The 25,564-nt window shown below is 44.7% G+C and overlaps 1 protein-coding gene across 7 annotated transcripts in view; it reads left to right on the forward strand.

The window, feature by feature from the left end:
* Positions 1 to 25,564, forward strand: part of PPP1R1A (protein phosphatase 1 regulatory inhibitor subunit 1A) — a 112,123-nt gene that overhangs the window by 73,905 nt on the left and 12,654 nt on the right. For 3 of the 7 annotated variants that reach the window (XR_009621810.2, XR_009621811.2, XM_034419301.3), the window contains exons 3-6: positions 9,702 to 9,739; positions 10,574 to 10,637; positions 17,015 to 17,221; positions 24,713 to 24,839. Coding sequence is in view for 3 of the 7 variants with exons in the window: in XM_034419301.3 (XP_034275192.2) it covers positions 9,702 to 9,739; positions 10,574 to 10,637; positions 17,015 to 17,221; positions 24,713 to 24,839 (436 nt within the window). In the remaining 4 variants the exon portion in view is untranslated. Of the gene's footprint in view, positions 1 to 9,701; positions 9,740 to 10,573; positions 10,638 to 17,014; positions 17,222 to 24,712; positions 24,870 to 25,564 lie in introns of all 7 variants that reach the window. The other 4 variants (XR_015732384.1, XM_034419303.3, XR_015732385.1 and 1 more) reach the window with 2 other exon arrangements.

The raw sequence follows: 25,564 nt of genomic DNA on the forward strand, positions 1-25,564 counted from the left end.
AATCTCCACAGACATTTTTGAAAAGAAGGTGTGCAAACTGCATTTCGCTTAGATTTTTTTTTCAATTTTGCCCACACTGCCCCTTCAGGTGCTTCTTCTATTACCCTTGGCATGTTTTAAAAGACTTTTTAAAGATGTTTTTGCCATAGCAGGTGGCAGCACCTAGCCCAACTTGACTGCTTTAAAAAAAAAAAAAAAAACTAAGCAGAATACCAGGAAACTCCAAAACTGTAGACTATATTGGGAAGTCAAAACAAATCCCTTGGAAGAAAAAAATGGAAGACTACTTCCACCTTGTTCCCCTACCCCCACCCCAAAAAACCCTCCATGGCTGAATGCATCCATGTAAGTTGCCAAAAGGCAAACTTGATGTTCTACCATGCTTGGTTGAAAGTCACAGAAGAATGTGGTTAGGGGGACAGTGTCACAATATACTGAAGCTGCTGCTGACTTTGAACTGATTCTGAAATCTTACAGGGCTGGATTGTTAAGTGTGTATATCTTATTGTTAAAACAGATGATTGCAACTCCCAAAGATTACATTTGATGATAGTCTTCTCAGTTATCCTTCTTGCCCCAAGTTCCAACCTTTCTATTAATTTAGCATATTGCCCACCAGACTGATTTACTTAAAAGTGGGATTTGGCGCTAGGAACTACTACTGTAGCTGCTTTTGGAAGAGTCAAGAACGGGGAGCCTGGCAGTCCGGCAGAATTCTAGTTCCCATGGTAACATCCTGGTATGTTTCCTGGGTGACAGAGATGCTCCAAATTACGTACCTTTTAGATAGTGTAGAATATGTCAGGTTGTGTTTCACTGTTTGCTGCTTAGCTTTTTAGAGCAGAAGGAAGACTTTTTAGGAGGAAAACTTCTCAACCATCATCACCACTCCTTTAAACAACAAAAACCCATTTTTGTTTTTAAGGCATTTCAGATATTGTTTGGACTTTGGTCTGCTTCTTTGGCTCAGTTAAAAAAAACAAAAAACCCTAGGTCATCATCTTCCTGGGAAAAGTTATATCAGGGGGTCTTCATATCATGATGTTAACAAGATGACATTGTGGTGATTCATAATCAGTCAAAATGTCTGTGAGTTGATGTCACCAAGGACAAGTGAAATAGCTTTCATAAGCTTTATTATTTCTCCAAATAGCTCAAGGCGACGAATATATCCTCCTGTTTTCTCCCACAACAACAATCTTGTGAGGTGAGTTTGGCTGAGAGAGAGGTCACCCAGCTGTCTTCTCACTGTACACATATGATATTTATCTTCACATTGAGCTTTAAGAGAGTTTTTGGAATATTTTTTTGCTGTTGATGTAGCAAGTGGACAGCTATGGAGATCTTTTCAGTAACCATCATTTTATATACCTAAAATTCCTTCAATGTCCATCAGAGTATTCGCGGGGTGTCTGTGCATCAAAACATGATTTTATGAGTCCATACACAAGGCACATAAAATCAAAGCCCACCCTTTTTACGTGAGACATTCATAAAATGCACATAAAAAGGGGTAGGATTTTGATCATACAATCAGAAACTTCATCTTGACTTCTCTCTCTCTCTCTCTGTCTCTCTCCCTCCCTCCCTGTCTCCCTCTCCCCCTCTTTCTCTCTCTCACACACATATTCGTTCTCTTCCTCTCTCTCTCCTCCTCTTTCTCTCTCACACACACATATTATTTCTGTGTATGTGTGTGTGAGAGAGAGAGAGACACACACACACACACACACATTTTCTCTCTCTTTCTCCCCCTCCCTCCCTCTCCCTCTCTTTCTCTCTCACACACACATATTCTCTCTTCCTCCCTCTCTCCTTCTCTCTTTCTCTCTCACACATACACATATTATTTCTCTCTCTTGCTCTCACACTCACACATTTTCTCTCCCTCCCTCCCTCCCTCCCTCCATCCATCCATCCATCCTTCTCTCCCTCTCCCTCTCCCTCTCTCTCTCTCTCTCTCTCTCTCTCTCTCTCTCTCTCTCTCACACACACACACACACACACACACACACACACACACACACAGAGAGAGAGACCACTGCAGCTGCCCCTGAAGTTCCTGGGATTTCAGGCTGTTTTACATTATTTAAGTGGGGGCACAATTATAAATTATAACAATTTCTCCCTGTGGGTAAATAAAATGGTAGTTACCTAGTTTATCAAGAAACACTGCTTCTTCCTGCAGTGGTTTGGAAAAAACAAAAGAAGAAGAAACAAAAGCTCTTTTTTAAAAAAAATAAATGAATAATACAACAAAAGAGAACTATTGTATACTATTTATAAACTACTGCAACTCCCTTGTCTGTTTGTCACCTTCAGCTGAGTGAAGGTGACAATTTTTGAACCCAGGTATACCTCAAATATGCTAACTTAACATTAACCGTGTCCCAAAACCATTAATCCCACAAGATTGAAATTTCAAGGATCTGTAGACCAGTTGCAGGGGCAAAGTTGTGGCCATTGCCATGCAATCACATCACCCTACGATACTGCTTTTTTTTTTTTTTTTTAGCAGTGATCGCATGAACCTAATTTCCAGCGCTCCCTGGCAACTTCCCACAAGTGAAGTCAATGGGGAAATCGGCAGGAGATCGGAACTCGCTTCTGCTCTCACTGGTTTTTTTTAATACCCGACCGTAGCTAACCTGTGCCTCTGTTTAGATAAGGGAATATCTCTGAAGCAATGAGCCAAGGGGTCAGGGGTTGCCTAGTCAAATCGAAACCTGATTACGTATTATAAAACATAGGAGAGGGAATTATGCAAACTCTTACTACTGTCAAACTAACTCTAATACAAGAGGCTTAATTCTGTCTCCAACATTTTGAGAACATGGTCTCGGCTGGGGCTTCCAGATCTGGGCTGCATAGACCACCAGATGATCACAAAGAGATACAGGCAATAACCCCCTGCTGCAGTATGATAGCTATCCAGTTTTTGACTGCTAGATAGCAATAGCAATAGCACTTAGACTTATATACCGCTTTCCAGTGCTTTCCAGCCCTCTCTAAGCGGCTTACAGAGTCAGCATATTGCCCCCAACAACCAGATAGAATAGAATAGAATAGAATAGAATAGAATAGAATAGAATAGAATAGAATAGAATAGAATAGAATAGAATAGAATAGAATTCTTTATTGGCCAAGTGTGATTGGACACACAAGGAATTTGTCTTGGTGCATACGCTCTCAGTGTACATAAAAGAAAAGATAACATTCGTCAAGAATCATAAGGTATAGTACTTAATGATAGTCATAGGAAACAAATAAGCAATCAAATCATATTTAATTGAATCAGATCAGGTTCATTCAGTTGCATGGACCTGAGAAAGGTTCAAAAATATTTGTTGCTTGTTTACAGGGATTATTGAACCCTGGGATTTAAACTTGGACATTTAAACTCCAGTGAGTTCTGGTAAACATTAACCTCTGTTTCCTTTTCACAATTTGGAGCACTTCCGCATAGCTACCGGCTCCATCCTTGAAACTTTCCACATCGAACACAAGTCTCCTCCTTTCTGTTTTGGCGAAGTTGGAGACGATTCTCCAGCTTCCTAAAAGACAGGTGTGAAAAAGTTACCCTCCGAGTACGAGACCCCTATCTTTGACTCATCCCCACATTTGGTCTTGCAGTGAGGGAAAAAAAGGAAAAGAAAAACACTGGTCTGCCTGCAAAAAGCCTGGTAGAAGGAGACCGCGGAGCTCCAAGGATGTCACAGTTGGGAGGTGGAGATTGGCCAGGCATCCTGCCAATTATCACCTGGTCCACCTCCAAGACCGTCTTAGCTTTAAATTCAGCTGCCAATTTGAGTTGGTTTGGCTGCCTGAGGCCAGCAGGGTATTAATGCTGATGCATGGTGCCAGTCCAGAGCAACCGCCATAGAGAAAGGGCCTTGGAAATGCCCGTTTTGTGAAGAGTTCTGGATAGGTTTTGAAATTTCAAATAATCTTTCTGTCATGAATTGGGTCAAAATATTTAAATCTGGAGATGGTTAATTTCACCCAATTAAGATACCACATGTCCTTGACTTATGACTGGTCGCTTAGCGGCCATTCAAAGTGATGACAGACACCCCCCAAAAAAGCTACTTATGACCCACCTTTGAAGATCCAGCATCCCCCCCACCCACCCACAGTCACATGATTGCATTTTGAGTGCTCGGAAATCAGCCCACATTTACAGCTATCTGCAGCATCCCACATCCCACAACTATGATTTATGATCATTTTGCCAGAAACTGACATTTGCTTCCAGTTTCTGGCAAAAACCACCCCAAAGTGATCATTTATGCAAAAAGTTGTAATATCAAGCCTGATCACATGGTGACCCACTTAACAACTGTTATTAGTTGTGACAGTTGCAGGTCATAACTTGAGGACTACCTGTATCACATCTCAATCGTGTCAGAAGCCTTGAGATGCTTCCGGTTTGGAAGGATTAGCCAGCAACATCACCGTTTCCCAGGGGACGCCCAGTTGGGTCTCCTTTCATGTCTCCAGCAGGAGCTGGTTTGAAGGACGGGAGCTCACCCGCCCCACAACAGCACATGGGTTTCAAGCGCGGGCTTGCTAACCTCCAATCCAGTATCCTAACCATGAGAGCCACCATACTCTAGGTCTACCTGTAAAGAGAAGCAGACTGTTGTAGTCATTCTCAAGTGCTGACCTCAGGCTTGAGAGAGCCTGGTTCAAATCCATCCTCTGCCACAGAGCAATTTTAACCGAGTCGGTTTTGCTCTACCCAGCCTTCCTTACAGGGTTGTTGTAAGAGGCAAAATGGGAGGAGAGATTTATATATATATATGTGTGTGTATGTATGTATGTATGTATGTATGTATGTATGTATGTAGGTCTTTGGTTATTCGGTTTTTCTCCCACGTAAAATTGGAAGTGTCTTGGCGACATTTTGACAAAGTCTCATTCGTCATCTTCAGGCTGGTGTTTTCGGCTTCGTGCTTCTAGGAGCAATGTGTGATCGCAGCTGTCCCTTCCTTTTAACTGCCAGTGGGGGTCTGAACTGATTGGGTGGGAGCTTGGCTATGTCCTGATTGGTTGGAGGCTTGGCTGTGCTCTGATTGGATGCGGGGTTGGCTGTGCTCTGATTGGATGGGGGGGTGTTCTGTTTGGGTGGGGGCTTGGTTGTGCTCGGGTTAGTCTGAGTTGCAGGGGGATTTGAGCTGGTGAGCTGTGTTGCTGTTGTTTGGCTTCACGTTCGTGGTCGTGCCACATCTTCATGGTGGGTGTCAGTCTGCTTCATGTATGGATTGGAGGGGTTTAAAGTGGCTAATGATGCAGCTGTGGTCTGGCTTCTGGTTTGTGGTTGTGCCTCATCATCGGTGTGGGTTTTGGTTTGCTTTTTGCGTGGATTTGTGGTGGTGACATCCTGTGTGGTTTTCATGAGTGTGGGTCTGGTGTCATTCTTTGTGTTAGGGACTCGTTTGTCAATAAGGACGGGTTTCCAAATGGCTGGTAGGTGGGAGGTATCATCTCGTTTATTCATGCTGTGTGGATGTTTTTCTATCTCGATGGCTTCTCTGATTATTCTGTTGTTAAAATATTCAGTTTTGGCGATAGTTCTGGTCTTTTTAAAGTCAATTTCATGTCCTGTGGCTTTAAGGTGTTGGACCAGGGAAGAAGTTGGTTCTTCCCTGGTCTAACCTCTTCCCTGGTCCAACACCTTAAAACCACAGGACATGAAATTGACTTTAAAAAGACCAGAACTATCGCCAAAACTGAACACTTTAACAACAGAATAAAAAACACAGCATTCAGCTACCTGCAGAAACTAGATTACACCATTGTTCCCGAGGTCTCTTTCTGGGAAGAGCTAACAATTTAGCCAAGACTCTTTACTGCCGTACCTCAAATTGCCGTTCATTCTATGGGCAATAAAAAGGTTTATCACCATGGAAAGCTTCACATGCTCAATTTCTGTAGGACCAGTTGGCCCACCCTACCCATAACAGAGCTGACAACTAATAAAACAATAATAAAACTCCCATCATAATGTAATAAATGACTCAAACGTGGAGGTGCTGCCAGTAATGCGATTCCGCAGTCGGCATAAGTCATCCTTAAAATCTCACAGCGCAGCGTAATCAAGCACGACAGGCACTTTGACAAATAAAATCACAGGCTGCCGGCAGGGATCCAGTAAATTGCAGAAGCCGCTGCTTAAGCGGCAAGATTGTGGGGAAAAGCCTCAGGTGTTTTTCCAGGCAGCATCTGACCGGGGCTTGCTGTATGTCCTCCACGACACCTGCTGTCCTGTCCAGCCCTTTGTGAACCAAGCCAACTTTGGAATCCCTGGGGAAAAGATCACGGAGTGGAGTTGAGCAGGTGGATAGGATAAGCTACTCATTGGTGGGCCAGAATTGAAGTTTTGCCCCGTTTTTAATACTTAAAGCTTCCGGAAAACCCGCTTGTTTTACTCGAGCTTTTGGGCTACAGTTTACTGCATGGTCCTCAAACTATGGCCCGCAGGCTGCAATGATGAAATAAAAATAATAATTGAATATAAAATTGAAATGAGAATAAAGATAATTAGAAAATCGGGGCTGCTCGAATACCACTTTAGATTGAACTGAAAAGGGAAACAACAGGAGAGAGGGGAAGGAGTAGAGAGAGAGGAAGGGAGAGAAGAGGAGAAAGTAGAAAGGGAAAAGGAGAGGAAAAAAAGGGAGGGGAAAGAGGAGTAGAGAAGAAGTTTAGAAGGGGGGAAGAAGAGAGGAGTGGGGGAAGAGAAGGGGAAGTAGGAAAGAGAAGGAGAGAAAGAACAAAGGAAGTAGGAGAAGAGAGAGGAAGGAAGAGAAGGGGAGGAGAAGAAGAAAGGTTGGAGTAAAGGTAAAAGGTAAAAGAGCAGTCCCAAAAAAGTAAAAATGAAAAATGAAAGTTAAAAAAAAAGATGAATGAAAAATGATGAAAATGACTGTACATGTAAATGCGTTTATGAGAAATAAAAATAAAAAATTTATAAAAAAAAAATCTGGCCCACGCAGGACCATTAGGCTGCCCCGCCCACATTGCCCCGCCCACCCTTTGGCCAAGCGCAGGACTTAACCTTTGTGAGCCCCGAGGGCTGGAACTGAAAGATAAAGCCAACAATTTTGGCCTGCAGAGACGTTCTGGAGGTGGGAGAGGTAAAAAACGGGGTGCACAGATGCCCCAGGAGGCCAAAAAACAGGAAAAAATGGCCCATTTTGGCCAAAAATCAAGCTGTTTTGGCCTGGTTTTGGCCTGCAGAATGCTGCTGGAGGCGGGGGAGGTGAAAAATAAAACACCCCCAGGAGCAAAACAAATTAAAGTTTAGTTTGTGTGCATTGTTTAATGGACTGTTAAATTGGCCACGCCCACCCAGTCACATGACCACTTAGCCACGCCCACCCAGCCGGTCCAGCCCCCCCCCCCCAACAGTCTGAGGGACTGTGAATTGACCCCCTGTTTAAAAACTTTGAAGACCCCGGGTTTACTGAGATGGGGCAAACATCAAGATTGTAGGGTTACTTTGTTATTGTTAAATCGGGGTGGGAAACAGCCACAGTTGGCATTTCATGGTGGCCGAGGGCTGCAAAGAGGAACAACATCAAGTCTATAAGCTAAGGCTTGGGTTAGGGGAAGATTCTTGGGGTTGTCTTAAAGGTGGTGTGTGCCTATTTGAGGGCTTACAGAACGGGTCTATGACAATTTGCCACGGCCATCTCACCATGTCTCGCCATAGGACAACTCACTACTGGACAAGAGCTACACTAATACCAAAGAAATGGTGGAACAAAATCATTAAAGAAAGGGTGCAAAAGGAGGGACAGAATGGAAATGTGAATGGCAAAAATTAAAATAATTTTTATTTATTTTAAATAATTTAATATAATTGTTAAATTATCCCGCAGTGAGTTGTTCTGCAGCGTGTTGGCCATGCCAAGTTGGCCATGGTGAGTTGGCTACAGCAAATTGGCTGTGTCAAGTTGTCTCATTCCCTTACAGAACAGCTGACATCTGTCTCCAAGTGGCAGGAAGGCTGGCCATCAGCTTTCAGTTGTCCTGATCAGGAAGGGTCTTAAGGACCATAGAAAGGATCTTTGGCTGGTGGTAGCTTTGAGCCTCTAGATGGTCTGTCCTTGCTAATTGTAGCCACAGATTCAGGATACAGTATAGCCCAGGGGTCTGCAACCTTAAACACTCAAAGAGCCACTTGGACCCATTTCCCACAGAAAAGAAAACACCGGGAGCCACAAAACCCTTCCTGTACCTGACTATTTCTTGAGCGGCCACAAAACTGGCATATGTAGTTGAATTAAACGTTCTGTTTTCTTCTGAAACTTTTCTTTTCTTGGATTTATCTATGGTTGGCCTACCGGGGGTTGAAAAGCTCAATAAATCGCATGCCGGCGGGTGTTGCACATTGGCGGTTGTGATGCATATTTTGAGTGACGGAGCCGCAGCAGAGGGATGAAAGAGCCACATGCGGCTCCAGAGCCGCGGGTTGCTGACCCCTGGTATAACCTTACCCTTTACCCTTATATCATTCCAGAGGTGTCCCCCCCCCCCCGATATGTCTTGTTTATCTTAACAATTGCACAGAAAGAACTAATCAAACAGAGCGAGACAGACAGACTGACTCAATCGATGACAAAAATGCCAAATCCAGTCTAAACATCTGGCTGTCTGGGTGATCAACCCTAATAATAATAGAAATATATGAAAACTACAAAAAGAAAAAAAAAGCTACTTAAGTTAACCAGTAAACTCTCCAGCACGGCTGAATCTTAGCAATGTTGCTTAATGATTCATCAACGGGATGGGTGGTCCAGCACATTGAAGGGCCCCAAGTAATGCAGAGAGAAGCACAAAGGAGAAGTGCAGAAGTTGGAGGTAGCCCTCTCATGCACTCCTTGAGTCACATATGGGAACAGCCTCTGTCTACTCTGTACTGTAACAAGAAGTGCATTGCTCATCAGGCTAGAAACCGAGAGATTGTGAGTTCTAGTCCTGCCTTAGCTGTGAAAGCCATCTCTGGGTGACCTCTCTCTCAGCCAAACTCACCTCTCAGGGTTGTTGTTTTTGGGGGAAACAGGAGGATATATTCGCCCGCCTTGAGCTATTTGTAGAAATAATAAAGTTGGTGTTAGGATATGGTTTGAGCCTAACAAGTTGTCCAGGCAATATAAGTGTACTGTAACTTTAATCTGTAAATGTATTATGTGACTTTAATGCTGAGTCATGCTGTAATTAGGTAACGACTGGTTGTGAGAGTATTTAAGCAAGGTATTGTAACGTATTCAGTTTGATGATGAAGCTGCTATGATATGCTGCCATTGTGTATGAAGCTGATGTGATATGCTACCAGAGTATGATATGCTGCCATAGTGAGCAGTTGCTATCTGCTACCATCGTGGTTTGTGAACCAGAGTGAGTTTCTTATTCTAACCAACTACTGTTTGTTTGGTGAGAAGATATCTGTAACTACTGGACTGATTTACTGGCAAAGACTTGGGATTTGTTTAAAGACTATGAGACTGTTTTTCTACTATAAAGTAAGCTTTTGATAAACCAATACAAATAAATAAAATTCAGGGAGACAGTGAGAAGATATTTCTATTGCAAAAATAGCCCAGAGTTCTGAGATTTGGTGTGTTGGCTTTACCATGCCTTTAACTTATTGTTCTTCCTGTCTTTTCCCTCTCTGTCTCTACTTTTTCCCCTAGAAATCGATGAAGACCGGATCCCCAACCCGCTTCTGAAGGTATATATTCCTGCTGTTCTCAGACTTGAACAATGGAGTCAATTTATGCATTTAACAGAATAATATTGTGATACATGAAAGCCATCCAGGGTGATGATAGGGGAATACATTTCATGTATGAATGTACACGCTTCCCATAAAAGATATTTACTAAGAAGTAAAGGTGAAAGACGAAATTTCAGAATGCCAGGAAGACCAAAGTGTTGAGTGCCACACACAAAGCCTTCATTGGACTGGAATGAGTTATATTGTCATTGCTCTAATTAATAAGCTTTAATCATGGAAAAAGATGGAATTAATTTTACGGCTACTTAAAGTCTCCCAACGAACACCAGCTGGCACAAAGTAGTACAGGAAATCTAGCCCTTTGCTGCCCCCCTGTGGTTGTCTAGATTTTCCCAACCCTGATTTGTAGCCTCAATTGTATTTCTGAGATGATCTGCAGGTCTGATTCTGAAGGAACAAGAGGTCAAACAAGACAAAAACCGTATGCTCTTTACCCTATGTTTTTTCCCCATTGTTCCATGGGAATGGGGAGAATTATAGACCTCTGCAGATCATAAACTTGAAAAAAGGGAATACAAGCGAAGAGGCTTGGGCTGATTCTAGCTTGCCAACCCAAAGGCATGAGCCAAGAAAATGGTAATCACAGATTATGTGCCCATCACAAAGGAGAAGCTGGAACTCCAGGTCTTCAAGGACTTTTTTCACTCATTCTTGTTTCATTCTGTAAGTAGCAAGAGCTAGATGCAACACATGGCTAGTAGATTATACATTGCACCTGAATGTTGGTATTTTGTATCTCTTAGGACTTTCTCTTTCTTCTCTTTGCAGCCAGGATTGTCAATGTCCCCAAGGCAGAGGAAGAAGGTCTCTCGCACCACTCCCACCATGAAAGGTAACTGGTCCAGAAGCCATGTTGTGGCTGTATTTATTTATTTATTTATTTATTTATTTATTTATTTATTTATTTATTTATTTATTATATTTCTATACCGCCTTTCTCCCGTAGGACTCAAGGCGGTGTACAGTCAAGAAAAATATAGACACACAAACATCATAAAATTGCTAATTAAAATTGTTACTTAGTTTGGTCAATTAAATAAAACCCAGAATTAGATAACATTTAAAAAATCATTTGCATGTTTGTATGTTTAGCCCTGCCTGTTGGAACATCAGGGTCTTGAGGGCACGGCGGAAAGCACGGAGATCAGGGATATTCCGTATCTCCGGGGGCAGTTCATTCCAAAGGGTTGGAGCCCCCACAGAGAAGGCCCTCCCCCTGGGAGTCACCAGTCAACATAATTTGACTGACGGTACCCTGAGTAGTCCCTCCCTGTGAGAACGAACTGGTCGGTGGGAGGCTATTGGTGGCAAAAGACGGTCTCGTAGGTACCCAGGTCCTAAGCCATGGAGCGCTTTAAAGGTGATAACTAACACCTTGAATCGCACCCGGAAGACCACCGGGAGCCAGTGCAGCTCGCGTAGGAGAGGTGTTACATGGGCGTAATGAGCTGCGCCCATAATCACCCGTGCGGCTACGTTCTGGACCAGTTGGAGCCTCCGGGTGCTTTTCAAGGGGAGCCCCATGTAGAGAGCATTACAGTAGTCCATACGGGAGGTAACTAGGGCATGAGTGACCGTGCGCAAGGCGTCCCGATCCAGAAAGGGACGCAACTGGCGGATCAGGCGAACCTAATAAAAGGCACCCCTGGCCACGGCCGTCAAATGATCTTCTAAAGATAACTGTGAATCCAGGAGGACACCCAAGTTGCGGGCCCTCTCTGTGGGGAGCAAGATCTCATCCCCTATTGTCAGTGATGGTACCAGCTGACTATACCGGGACGCCGGAAGCCACAGCCACTCGGTCTTGGAGGGGTTGAGTCTGAGCTTGTTTCTCCCCATCCAGATCCGCACGGCCTCCAGGCAACGGGACATCACAGCAAGGGCATCATTGGGGTGGTCTGGGGTGGAGATGTATAGCTGTGTGTCATCAGCATACTGATGAACACTCACCCCAAAACCACGGATGATCTCACCTAGCGGTTTTACATAAATGTTGAACAGAAGGGGTGAGAGGACTGACCCTTGCGGCACCCCACAAATAAGGTGCCTCGAGGTCGACCTCTGCCCCTCTGCCAACACAAACTGCGAACGGTCAGAGAGGAAGGAGGAGAACCACCGAAGAACGGTGCCCCCTATTCCTAACCCCTCCAGCCGGTGCAGTAAGATACCATGGTCGATGGTATCAAAAGCCGCTGAGAGATCTAATAGGACCAGGATAGAGGAGCAACCTCTGTCCCGAGCCCTCCAGAGATCATCCACCAATGCGACCAATGCCGTTTCTGTGCTGTATCGTGACCTGAAGCCCGACTGGAACGGATCCAGATAGACAACTTCATCCAGGTATCGGGGTAGTTGTCGCGCCACCACACTCTCAACAACCTTCGCAACAAAGCGAAGATTGGAGACTGGACGATAATTTGATAATATAGCCGGGTCCAGGGAAGGCTTCTTGAGGAGGGGCTTCACAACCGCCTCTTTCAAGGCGGCGGGAAAGACACCCTCACTCAGAGAAGCATTTATAATCCCCTGGAGCCAGCCTCGTGTAACCTCCCGGGAGGCCAGTACCAACCAGGAGGGACACGGGTCCAATAAACATGTGGCAGCGTTAAGCTTGCCCAGAATCCTGTCCACGTCCTCAGGAGCCACAGAGTCAAACTCTTCCCAGATAACGCTCTCAAGACCTGCCCCCGTCTCCTCCCCTGGATCTACCCAATCGGAGTCCAGGCCTTCCCGAATCTGAGCGACTTTATCATGCAGGAATTGTACAAAATCCTCAGCTCGACCCTTTACGGGATCTTCCTGTACCCCCACCTGAAGTAGGGAGCGGGTCACCCTAAACAGCGCAGCTGGGCGGTTCTCTGCAGATGCAATAAGAGCGGAGAAGTAGCTAGACTTCGCCGCTCTTATCGCCACTAGGTAGATCTTAATATAAGATCTTACCTGTGTTCGGTCAGATTCAGATCGGCTTGTCCTCCAATCACTCTCCAGGCGTCTTTTCCGACGCTTCATCTCTCTCAGCTCCTCGGAAAACCAAGGAGCTAGACGAGATCGGCATCGGGTCAGAGGCCGCAAAGGCACGACGCGGTCCAAGGCCCCAGTAGCCGCCCTGTCCCAGGCGACCACCAGGTCCTCAGTCGAGTCGTGAGCCAGAGTCTCAGGAAATGGCCCAAGTTCCATCAGGAACCTTTCGGGGTCCATCAGGCGCCTGGGACGGAACCATTTGGTTGGTTCCGTCTCCCTGCGGTGGGTGGAAGTGACTTGAAAGTCAATGTGAAGGAGAGAATGATCAGACCATGACAAGGGCTTGATGTCTATATCCCCTATTCTTAGATCATTCAGCCACTGATCAGAGACAAAAATCAAGTCCAGAGTGTGATTCCCCAAGTGGGTGGGGCCTTGAACTACCTGGGTCAGGCCCATGGCCGTCATGGAAGCCATGAACTCCCGAGCCGTCTCCGACATCTCACCAGCAGATGGCAGGTTAAAATCCCCCATAACAATAAGTCTGGGGGTTTCCACCGCCACCCCGGCTATAATGTCGAGCAGCTCAGGCAGGACCGCTGTTACGTGGCAGGGAGCCAGGTACGCAATCAGTAGGCCCATCTGAATCCCCTGACCCCACCTCACAAGGAGGGACTCACATCCGGCTATCTGAGGAACAGTGGCCTCCCTCGGGCAAAGACTTTCTCTAATGATTGCTGCCACTCCCCCACCCCTTCCCTGAGTCCTTGGCTGATGGAATGCACGGAAACCTGGCGGGCACATTTCCACAAGGGGAACTCCTCCCTCCTGGCCTAACCAGGTCTCCGTAATCCCTGCCAGGTCAGCACCCCCCTCTGAAATAAGATCATGAATGAGGGGGGCTTTATTTACCACTGACCTGGCATTACATAACATCAGCCGTAGACCCAGGGTCTGAGACTCTGAACAACCCGGGAAACGAGCAGTGCTTTGGGGGTCGGAGTGGGCAATCGCTCGTAAACATCGAGTGCGCACTCCCGAAACATAATATGGCCCCCTGCAGACATCATATCTGCCCCTCCCACTTACTATACTAATGCCCATCGCTTCATCCCCCTGCATCCTTGTCAGATTTCTATCCCCATCCTCCCCACCATGATTATCAGACCCATTACCCCTTTCAGTGGATTTATGGATCCCCCCAGATCCATTCCCACAATCCCTCCCAGAACCCCTTAAAATAGAACTTAAAGATTTATCTAAAAAACCCCAAAGCCGTCGTTTTTTTGCAAACCACCTCTCAGGGTTCCAAAACCCGTCCTCAAGGGCGGCCCTTGATAACTGAGAGGGCCAGACATGCGAGAGGGGGGAATCTCGCAGTGCAAGGAGCTCCGCAGTTGAATACATCAAAGATAGGAGCGAGTTGAAGGAGATGAAGGATCATTTTCTTCTAAGAGTGTTAGAGATGGTTAAGACAGGTAATTTAAAATAAGGGAGGAAATAGATGTAAAAGGGAGACCAGTAAGTTACAAATGTCAATACATCGGAACATCATCGCCCTCTCACGACGATGGGAAGTCTTGTGGTTGTAGTAAGTCCATCCAAAGGAGGTGGGGGTAGAGGTCTCAAAAGGTCGTCCTCTCACAGCGACCAAACCATTTGAAACAAACAAAGAGAAGGTGGTCTATCTCCCCATAATCCAAGACTCTCGATGTCTGTATCTCCTCCAGTCCTGATACCAGCGATGGCCGAGGATTAGATCAAAAAAGTAAGGCAGAGCCACTGGACAAAGTATTTTGGGTTAAATAATCAGGGTAATCTTGGGGGAATAGGTGGTAAATAAAGCTGCAGATCGATCTAAGATTGCAAGTTAATGCTGAGTGGTCGTAATAGATCTAGATCTGATAAAGGAGAGAGGGACAGTTGAGGGGGAGAGTAAGTCATCATCTCCAGTTTGTAATCCTCAGTCCCTATCCATCACCTTGCTCAGGCTACTTAGTTCAATTAGTTTAATAAGTCCTCAGAGTTTCAAGAAAGAGGAGTGCAACAGATCCCTAGAGGTTGAAGGGATCCTAACATTTATAGCCTTTGCAGCATTGCCCTCTCCTCTATTAACAACGAGGGCTTCCTTGCAGCCTCCTGGTGTTGCCGTCGCCGTCGCTGCCATTAGCGCCATTCCCCTCGCCATTGTGGTATCCAATGGTATTGAAGGATGGAATCCATCATGGCAACTACAATGCCTAGGAAGCAGCAACAAGATAGTTTACTGCTTTCTGAGCCTCAGAAGGGCTCACTGTTATGTCCAACAGTTCCCTTGCCCTTCTTGAAATGATAGGGAGAAAGAAGGTTGGAAATTTGGAAAGGTCGTCTCACAAAACTTTGGTGGCTTTTCTTCCCACTCAGCCTTCTTGTATGCCCAAATCACAATCTGACCTCACCCCAATCCCCTATCCAATTCTCCAAACGTGAAGTGAGGGTGAGGTGAGTAGTAAGTCAAATGCTTGCCAGCTCTCTGTAGAACAGAGCTTGAAATAACATCTTGTTGCTAAAATGGAAGCTCCACAGGCTGATGGTGGGTTTTTAAAGGTATACACATATCTTCTTTTTTTTTGCTATGTGTGCTAAACCAGACGTTGCATCCTGTGATGCTCATTAAAAGAGCTTAGGGTTTATTTTTGGATGAGTGTCGCCACCTTGTATATAATGTATTCCCCATTAGCTTGCAGTATTCAGAACTTGCCAGTCAGTGCTAAGATTCCTTTAGCCTTCCCATGGTTTTGTAAGGTCTTTTCTTCTCTCCCCACCCACCTCTGTTCCCTCTCCCCTTCCCCCCCCCCCAACCCCCTGTAACTTTTCACACATCCTGCCTAATCCCTGCCAGGATCATTTTTCATTAATTTTGCATTAAAGCATTTTATCTCTTTGCATTGGTCCTCTGCATTCTCTCCAATTACCAGCCTTCTCCTGCTTCGTCTTCGCCTCCGAAGCGTTGCAGTGCCTCATATAATGCAGGATGCAGTTGTCAGGCAGGGGTGGGACTGCAGCAGCCACTGCAGAGGAGTGCAGAGATCAGCATTAAAAACCTGTCTGAAGTTTCTAAATTAGAACGTGCGAATACAAGAAAAGAGGAAATTTCACAATCCAGCACACAGATACAAGAATTATCTTTGGCATTCAAGGTTCAAGGTCAACCAGTGAATGCCTATTAGGAATACTGTATTATTAGTCCGAAGCCTAGGTAGTAGGAATGTGTAGAGGAGCAAAGATTTTCTTACAATAAAATAATCCTGTCCTAATGATGCATTCCACCTACAATGGTTTCCAAATCATCGGTGAATAGCTATCTTCGGGAACCTGTTTACTGTAAGTGTGGCCCAATTTCCCATAGTCTCTAGCCATCAAAGGCATTTGTGAAGCTGAAGTTCACAAATTCCAGTATCTAAGAGACTGCCACAAAAGAAGAGGGGGTCAACCAGTGGTGAAATCCAATTTTTTTTTACTACCGGTTCTGTTGGCATGGCTTGGTGGGCGTGGTGCTGCTTGGTGGGCGTGGCTTGGTGGGCATGGCAGGAGAAGGATCCTGCAAAATCTCCATTCTCACCTTACTCCCGGGGAAAGATACTGCAAAATCCCCATTCCCTTCCGACTCCTGGGGGAAGGATATTGCAAAATCTCCATTCCCACCCCACTCTGGGGCCAGCCAGAGGTGGTATTTGCTGGTTTTCCGAACTACTCAAAATTTCTGCTACCGGTTCTACAGAACCTGTCAGAACCTGCTGGATTTCACCCTTGGGGTCAACCAATTCTCCAAAACATCTGAAAGTAGAACAAGAAACAATAGATGGAAACTAATCAAGGAGAGATACAACCTAGAACTAAGGAGAAATTTCTTGACAGTGAGAACAATTAATCAATTGTGGAATTGTTTGCCTCCAGAAGTTGTAGGTGCTCCAACACTGGACGTTTTTAAGAAGAGATTGGACAACCATTTGTCTGAAACAGTGTAGGGTTTCCTATTCGAGCAGGGGATTGGATTAGAAAACCCCCAAGATCCCTTCCAACTCTGTTATTCTGTTAAAACTGCAGGCCACTTAAACTGGGTGAGATTAACCAATAAATATGTTCCTTAATGCACGAGAACAATTTGCTGTTTTCAGCAGAGGCTTTAAAAAAGGGAACATTTCCATTAAGAATCAAGTCATCCTGAGATCACAGTTTACATGAATTCTGCCCATCCCTACTTTTCAGAGCTCCAGCTGATGGTCGAACACCATCTTTGCAAGCAGCAGAGAGATGAAGAGGAAGAAGACAGTGCTGAAGTACAGGAGTCACACAGTCCAAGCTGCTGCCCTCATGCCAACATAGAACCGACCCACAGTCCCGAAAGTTGCCCTTTGGCCCAAGCCCACGCCCAGCTGGAATCCCAGGAAAAACCGCACTCTGGCCTTGAAGAACGTGAGTATGATCCTATCAATGTAGGGCAAGGTAGGCTTCCTTAGAGCATCTCGCTTGTACCCACTTCCAATGAAGAAGGGAGCCTGTCTAGATTGCTTCAAGCCTTGACCCCAACCTGACCAGATATGCGCTTTCTTCAAAGGAGATAGTCCAAGCCTAGTAAGGAACATGAAGCTCTCTAGATCAGGGGTGGGTTCTAAATTTTTTTACTACCGGTTCTGTGGGCGTGGCTTATTTTGTGGGTGTGGCTTGGAGGTCATGTGACTAGGTGGGCGTGGCTAGTTGGTCAGAGTCATTTCTGGAAGGTCCTCGCACTTACGACCAGTCCTCACACTTACGACCCGACTCATTTGTTTGCTTTTAACACTGATCAGCTGTAGGACGGCCCTTTGAAGCCCTGCCGCAAGAGTTTAAACAGTTTTTTTTCCCTCTAGTCATCAGCTGGGACTCAGGAGGCAGCAATAGATTGGGGGTGGGACCAAATAAAAGGTAAGAATAACGTGAGGGGGTGGGGGGTGGGAGGGCAGGGGGGCAGAACCGGTTCGGTGACGTCATATCGTCACCGCTACCGGCTCGGCCGAACCGGACCGAACCGGGAGGAACCCACCACTGCTCCAGATGATACTGAATCACAGTTCCCAACAGGCCTGGCCTGTGTGACAACATTTGAGAGCCACAGATTTTCCACCTCTACCAAAATCAAGGAAAAAAAACCCCTCCTTTAAATTCACTCTTCTTTCATGAGGGAAATTCATTTTCCATGGGACAGGAAAATACTTAATAAAACAGTCCCTGAGGCATACTGCTTTTGGAAAATATGTACTTGTTTGTTTTGTTTACCCAGTGCATGCTCTTTTCATTCATGCCCTAATATTATAATTAGCAAAGGCCCTTCCAAGCCACCAGCCCTGGAAGGAAGGATCAGGGTCCCAAGTTTAGGCTTTGATTTATTTATTTATTTTCCTTCAGAAATGAAGGACCACGATCGAGAGAAGTAAAAAAAAAAAAAAAAAAAAAAAAAGGACTTAGCAACACCAATGGGACAATAAGAACACAGAGCAAGATTTGATCCTGGCTAATTTCATGCCCTAATCCATGCCGCCCAGACTGACATACACATTAGACCAAGCCCATTCTTCAGAATTTGCACTTCTTTGAATATTGCCCTGTCCATTTTGGCTCAAAGGAGAAAATGCTCTTCAAAGCTGTACCTATTTCAAAGGAAATGTATGCTGCGTCGGATAGATTTTTTAAATGTGTATGTATGTGTCTGTACTTGTCTATGGTGCATATCTGGGTGTCTAAATAGAGGTTTTATGCAGATTTTTAAAAATTGCCAATCCAAGGCAGGACCATTAATCCATTAATATCCATTAATAGATCCATTAATATATGCATGGCAAGTTAGCGCAGGCCCAGAAAATAATTGATCTGTCCAAAACTCATTCTAGGAAGTCACAGTGTTCAGATTTCTTCAGTTTCCAGTGGTGACCTAAATTATTATGTGTACCTTATCCCCCCACCCCACCCCAAAGCCGAGAAATAGGCCTTTCCTGCCTGTGGAATCCAGCTCAGTCATTCAAGGAATGTGCCCTTGGCTCTGCATATTGACACAATGCTACCATAAGATGGGTTCCAATTTGGAACTTCCGGCTTCTTTCCCTCATGGTCAGGCAGGCTGTTGTTGCTGCGCATTGTAGCTCCACAACCTGGGAGAGCCGCAATTTCTCCACCACCGATATAAGCCAGTGTTTCATCCAGATGCATGTTAAAACCATGTTGCTGCAAATCCCTTTGATCAGCTGCGCAGGTGGCAGAAGCACATATACTCTTACCTATGCCAACGCACCTGTGATGCCTCATACAACCTACTTTTGCTTAATAAGTCAGGGAAACAGTGGCCTCTAGTGGCCAAAGGCTAATGTGACAGCCAAGTTGGTTTTGGCCATACTCAACTACAGGTAGTCCTCAGTTTGTTGTTGACTGACCGTTCAGTTACAACGGCACTGAAAAGAGTGGCGTATGACCGTTTTTCACAGTGACGACCATTGCAGCATCCCCATGATCATGTGATCAAAATTCAGACAGTTGGGCAAACTGGTTCATACTTTATGACCGTTTGCTGTGTCCCAAGATCACATGATCCCCTTTTTTGTGACCTTCTGACAAACAAGGTCAATGGGGAAGCCAGATTCTCTCAACGACCGGATTACTAATTTAACAATGACAGTGATTCACTTAATAACCGTGGCAAGAAAGGTCATAAAATGGGGCCAAACGCACTTAACAAATGTCAACAACAGAAATGTTGGGCTCGATTGTGGCCATAAGTCGAGCACTACCTGTATTTGAGAGAGTAAAATTAAGCCATTCTAAGCTCATCCCTTGCCCCAGGGGTCTTGCGTTGTTTGTACCCAGGAGGGGAGGATTTTGATCCATTGCTATCTCCATAAATAATGCATTAAGAATGTTCTTTTTTAATCAGCCTGAAATCCCTTACCAAATTCTCACAGCACGAGCTGGCTCTACAATGTGGTGTCCCTGGAAAATGAGCATCAAACGATCGCAGCAGATATAGCAATAGCATACCAATAGCCTTTAAGTTTATATACCTCCCCAGAGGGCTTTACAACACTCTTTGGGTGGTTTACAATGTAAGCATTATTTGCATATTGTCCCCAACAATCTGAGTCCTCTTTGTACTGACTTTGGAAGAATAGAAGGCTGAGTCAACCTTGAGCCCCATCAGGATCAAACTCAGAGGTGGGCTGCTGGAGTTTCACAGGGGTTCGAGAGAACCTTTAGCTAAGATTCTGTGCAGTTCGGAGAACCCCCAAATCTCACTCCTGGCTGGCCTGTTTTAGATGCAGGTAAGTGCAGGACGCGCGTGGGGGCTCGGGGAAGGCAAAAAACAGACCTACTGGAAGTTCAGGAAGGCCGGAAACGGCCTGGGGAAGGCGTTTTCGCCCTCCCAGAGGCTCAGAGAAAGCCTCCAGAGCCTGGGGAGGGCAAAAACGCCCCCCCACCATGGTGCAGCAAGCCAACTAGGCCACGCCCACCATGGCCACGCCCATCCAGCAATTGGGCAGAGAATCCCTTGCTAAAATTTTTGAAGCCCATCCCTGATCAAACTTCAGGCTGTGGGCAGATTTGCCAGCAATACTATACTTTAACCACTGAGCCACCAGGGCAGCGCGTCCTTTGACCTTTCAGAGGGGAAGGAAGTTGCAGTTCAGGGAGAAATATCAGTCACTGAAAGAGTAGAGTCTGGGCTTATCCAGTCACAGAAGTAGGCTAAGTAACTTTCTGGTGCATCAGTAACCTAGGGGTGCCTGTGCCCCAGTTGTTCACCCATCTTTTAAGAGGCCCACATCTTTGGAGAAAGCACACTATTGGCAGAAAGTCAGCAGTTCGTGGATGCTCAATATTTTCCTGCATTTCACAGGATGTAATCTAGCGCCATTGTATTTCTTTCAGCCACCCACAAATTCAAATATAGAAACACCTATTAGAGCAAAAGCATTGATTGGTGTGTGATCATTTGACTCTTTGAAATGATTAAATGGACTTTCAGCATTGAAGAGTGGGTGTGTGCACGAGTAAAGGAGAATGTATGCAAGCAACGTTCTTATTTGGTTTGTTTTATTCCTTCATTCATGGATTAGGACTTGCATTTATGTTCTCCTTTTTTTCCAGGAAATATACATCACACATATACATACTTCCCATTCAGTTTTATTGTCACAAATGACCCTGTGAGATAGGTTAGCTAAAGAGGATTGAGAGACTGTTCCCAAGTCATTAAATGGGATTCGTGGCTAAGTAGGGATTTGAGCCTGGATCCATCCAGTACTTTGATCACACCAGATTGTGGTAATGTCATTCCAGTGGATGAGTAGGTGGGTGGGTAAGTTGCTGGATATACTGAGGCAAATGGGTTTTTCCTCTAGTCTATGCATCTTGCTTCTGCACCTCCAGGTAAATCAAAAGCTTTTTTTAATTATTATTTTTTTGTCCCTTTGAATTAGTCTTGACTGCTGGTCAGTCAGTGCCTCTGCAGTTTTCTTCACAAGTTTTTTCAAACATTGTTTGCCTTTGCCTGCTTTCCAGGGTTGAGAGGGAGTGACTGGCCCAAGGTCACCCAGCTGGCTTCATGTCTAAGGCAGGACTAGAACTCAGTCTTTCGGTTTCTAGCCTGGTACCTTAACCACTGCACTAAACCGGCTGTCATCAAAGGCTTAGACAGACCATTTTAATTTAGTACTCAACAGATTCTGGATGGCTGAATTGCAAATGTAATGAAGAGAATTTAAGGAGTGGTAGGAAAGATGGAAACCCCCCTCCCACTGCCATGTGGATGAATGAGCAGCATAGTGAATCTAATTGATATGAATGATGGTTGCCAAAAAATGTGGCAGAAAGATTTAATCTAGGTTTTAAAAGACTGTACAAGTTCAATTACAAAGTCAGAAATGCAAATAAGAAACAAGTAATCATGTTCATTCCTATAATTTAATGTGACAGTATTCTGCAGTTAGGCTACGAGACATAAGGCAGACAGTGTAAAATGTTGATTTGCTTGAGGCAGGGGGAAAAAATCAGGCTGGCTCTGCAGAACACAATCTGGGTCAGAAACTATTAGCTGACATACAGTAAAAGAAAACACAAAAATAAATTAGCACATGGCTATCTTGCAATAGCATGAAAAAGGTTCAGAGATGTTACCATTCCCTTAAAAATAAAAATACTAGCATTTGTGCCTTATGGAATTGCTTCCAGAGTAACTCAAGGAAATAAGTACAGAGGTTTACTGCAGATACCAATAGTTGCACCTCGTCCACCACCACTTTTCTTGTTTTTTCTCTCATTTTAAAGTGTTTTTTTTTTTAAAAAAAAAACCTCCTAGTTCCGCTCTCCCGTAGCTTCTAGATCTAGTTCCATTAAAGGTTCCCTCATACATATGTGCTAGTCGTTCCTGACTCTAGGGGGTGGTGCTCATCTCCGTTTCAAAGCTGAAGAGCCAGCGCTGTCCAAAGACGTCTCCATGGTCATGTGGCCGGCATGACTAAACGCCAAAGGCACACAGAATGCTGTTATCTTCCCACCAAAGGTGGTCCCTATTTTTCTACTTGCATTTTTTACATGCTTTCGAACTGCTAGGTTGGCAGAAGCTACCATATTTCCAGATCATGCACTGTTCTTTATCCAGAACTCCAAACCTTATACATGGTTCTTTCATCTACAGCCCCTATCCCACATTTTCACAAACGGAAAGCAAGCTGCGTGGGCCTTCCCAAAACAAATTTTTCTTCAAACTTGTTCCACTAATATGGAGCCTCCGTAAGTGGACTTTCCCCTTTTGAGACTAGAATGAATGTGAGGATTCTCCTGCAGGACTAACCTCCACGCAGGTAGCTAGCATATCTGCTTCTCTTCCAACAACAATTTGCATAGATGCAAGATGGATTGGGTGGAAGAGTCAGCTGATGGGCATGGCTGATGAGAGATCCTGAGGAGCTCTCCCCTGTTCTTCAGGTCCCACTGTTGATCCCAGAGAACTGTCAGGGAAAAGAGACATCTGCAGCAGTACCTAAGGAGAACAACTTCAAGGAAAATGGCTAATTAAACAACAGCTCTTAGTAGGAGGAGCCCAGAGAGAAAGAAGGCAAGCAATTTTATAGCTTGCATGCTCTTAGCAAAATTTTCTGTTGCATTGGCATCGTTGCCATTTGGCACAGCAGTAAAGCATAAAACCCTCTCCCTGATATTTGCAGCCAGCAATATTGCAAAGTCAGCCCCAAAACAGGTATACTTAAAGCAGGGGTCTCCAACCTTGGCAACTTTAAGCCTGGCGGACTTCAACTCCCAGAATTCCCCAGCCAGATTTGCTGGCTGGGGAATACTGGGAGTTGAAGTCCTCCAGGCTTAAAGTCGCCAAGGTTGGAGACCCCTGACTTAAAGGACGTTTAGCCTCGAATCCTTCCCCAACTCTTCCCTCTGTTTCCTTTCCCCATCCAAGGATTTGATAAACTAGGAGGGAACAGGGAAGTCCTTATATTACAGCTGATAGGCGGAATGAGTGTATAATGTTTAGGTCACCACTAGTATTATACTAGTATAATACGGTAGTATTATACATACCTAAAAAGAAAGAAAGCTGAGATCAAAAACTCTTATTCTAAAAAGTGATTTCTTCCATGCTCAATTTAATTTTTTTTTTTTTAAAAAAAAACCATTTTACTCTTTGCTCTTTCTTTTCAAAGTTGGAAAGCTCTACCCACTGAAGCATTTCTCCCTAAAAGAAACCGTTAACACTGAATTATTTGGGACTCTGACCTCCCTGCCGAGTATGGGGAGTCAATTATTCTGCTAATGTATGCAGACCTAGTTATCTTTTGTAAGCCACCTTTATTCTGAAAGGCAGCGCCTAGATACTTTAAATAAATAATGTTACATGGTAGATTTAATTAGCGGCAGGGGGGGTGCTTTTCCGATTTGTTTTGCTAGCATTTACACTCTTGGAGTGCTCCCAGATGTTTTTTGGGGGGTGGGAGGGGGGCAGTGGGCAGCATCACAAAAGTGCCCTCAGCTGAAATTTGCCTTCACCCACTGACATAAACAAAGAGGGTGCATCCCATCCAAAGTCTGAGCATCCACGAGCTGGTGTGGATTGATTTGTTTTGGTTTGTTTCCAGTTACTTGTAGGGCTGCCTCCTCAATCAATTGTAGGGATGGGGATTGATGGTCACGGCCCGCTAGTGACGAGTTTTAATTGCTATCTACCCAATTCCCTTCCAACAGCTACAAGCCATCTGGAACCCATCTATACATACCTACCCCAGGATGTTATGCACATCAGTGCCTGCTTATTAACAGTGCATCTCATTTAGCATTTCTTTTCTCAGTGACCTAGTTTTGAAGAGATTTCCCAGGAACTTGACAGCTTTCTTGTCTTATCTTGTTTTTTGCTTTTTGTTTCTTTGAATTCTATATCCTTTCGTGTTATCTACTAAGATTGCCATTTCCCAGTTTCTCCCCTCCTCCTGATCCTTTATGAATGAAAAAAAAATTCCCCCCCCCTCTTTTCTGCTGATCTCCCCATGGAGATTATATATATATATTCTCCCACGTAAAATTGGAAGTGTCTTGGCGACGTTTCGACGAAGTCTCATTCGTCATCTTCAGGCTGGTGTTCTCGGCTTCGTGCTTCCAGGAGCAAGGAGCTTCCAGGAGCTTCGTGCTTCATTGCTCCTGGAAGCACGAAGCCGAGAACACCAGCCTGAAGATGACGAATGAGACTTCGTCGAAACGTCGCCAAGACACTTCCAATTTTACGTGGGAGAAGACCTGAATAACCAAAGACCTACATACAAACACCCGCGAAAACCTGAGAACACACACACACACACACACACACATATATATATATATATATATATATGTATGTATGTATGTATGTAGCAATTTTTTTTTGTTTTTTGTTTTGAACAGAGGGAAGAGTCACAGAAGCGTGTGGTGCAGGGAGCTCTGACAAAACGAGGTCTTACTTGTGCTCAGAAAAGCAAGGGATTCATATATCATCGGAGAACTCCGTGGAGAAGGACAGGCTGCCCAAGGAGTAGGTATATAACCAAGTATCAGGGTGGAGGTGAGTGAGGATGGGGCTGTATTCAGACATTTCACCAAACTGTACTTGGTTTTGTTGAACAAATGATACTTCTACGTGAAAATAATTGCAGGTTGGCCGGCCAAATTTTGAGGGACAGGACATCCCAAACTTATGACTTGATCATGGAGATAATCCATGGATTTTTGACTAGGAGTGATTTGATGGCACACAGTCATATAATCAATCAATAATCAATCAGTTAGTCTTGACTTGTATCCCTGATCAGAGGCCTGACCAAGAAACAAAAGCAAGTAGGAATAAGCCAGGAAATGGCAGTCTCATGAACACATGACATAAAGCCAAAGTAGGGTACAAAGATCATTTGTACCCTACGACTATCATTAAGTATTGTACCTTATGAGTCTTCATGGACGTATCTTTTCTTTTATGTACAGAGAGCACATATGCACCAAGACAAATTCCTTGTGTGTCCAATCACATTTGGCCAATAAAAAATTCTATTCTATTCTACCACATAGTAAGCCAACAAAAGTTCAGTCTGGAACTGTGGTTTTTTGTCTTAAATGCTAACCATTGTTTAGTCACTGACCAACCTCCCTGATTCATCCAGCACACTAAATTAAAAACAAAACACACAAGGGCTTATGTAGGCAACCAGCAGTGTGACAACACCATGGTCAGTCATGCACAAAAGAGTCCGATCATTGGGCGAA

Source organism: Pantherophis guttatus, chromosome 2 (assembly GCF_059756535.1).
Source record: "Pantherophis guttatus breed Tessera chromosome 2, ASM5975653v1, whole genome shotgun sequence".
NCBI lineage: Eukaryota > Metazoa > Chordata > Lepidosauria > Squamata > Colubridae > Pantherophis > Pantherophis guttatus.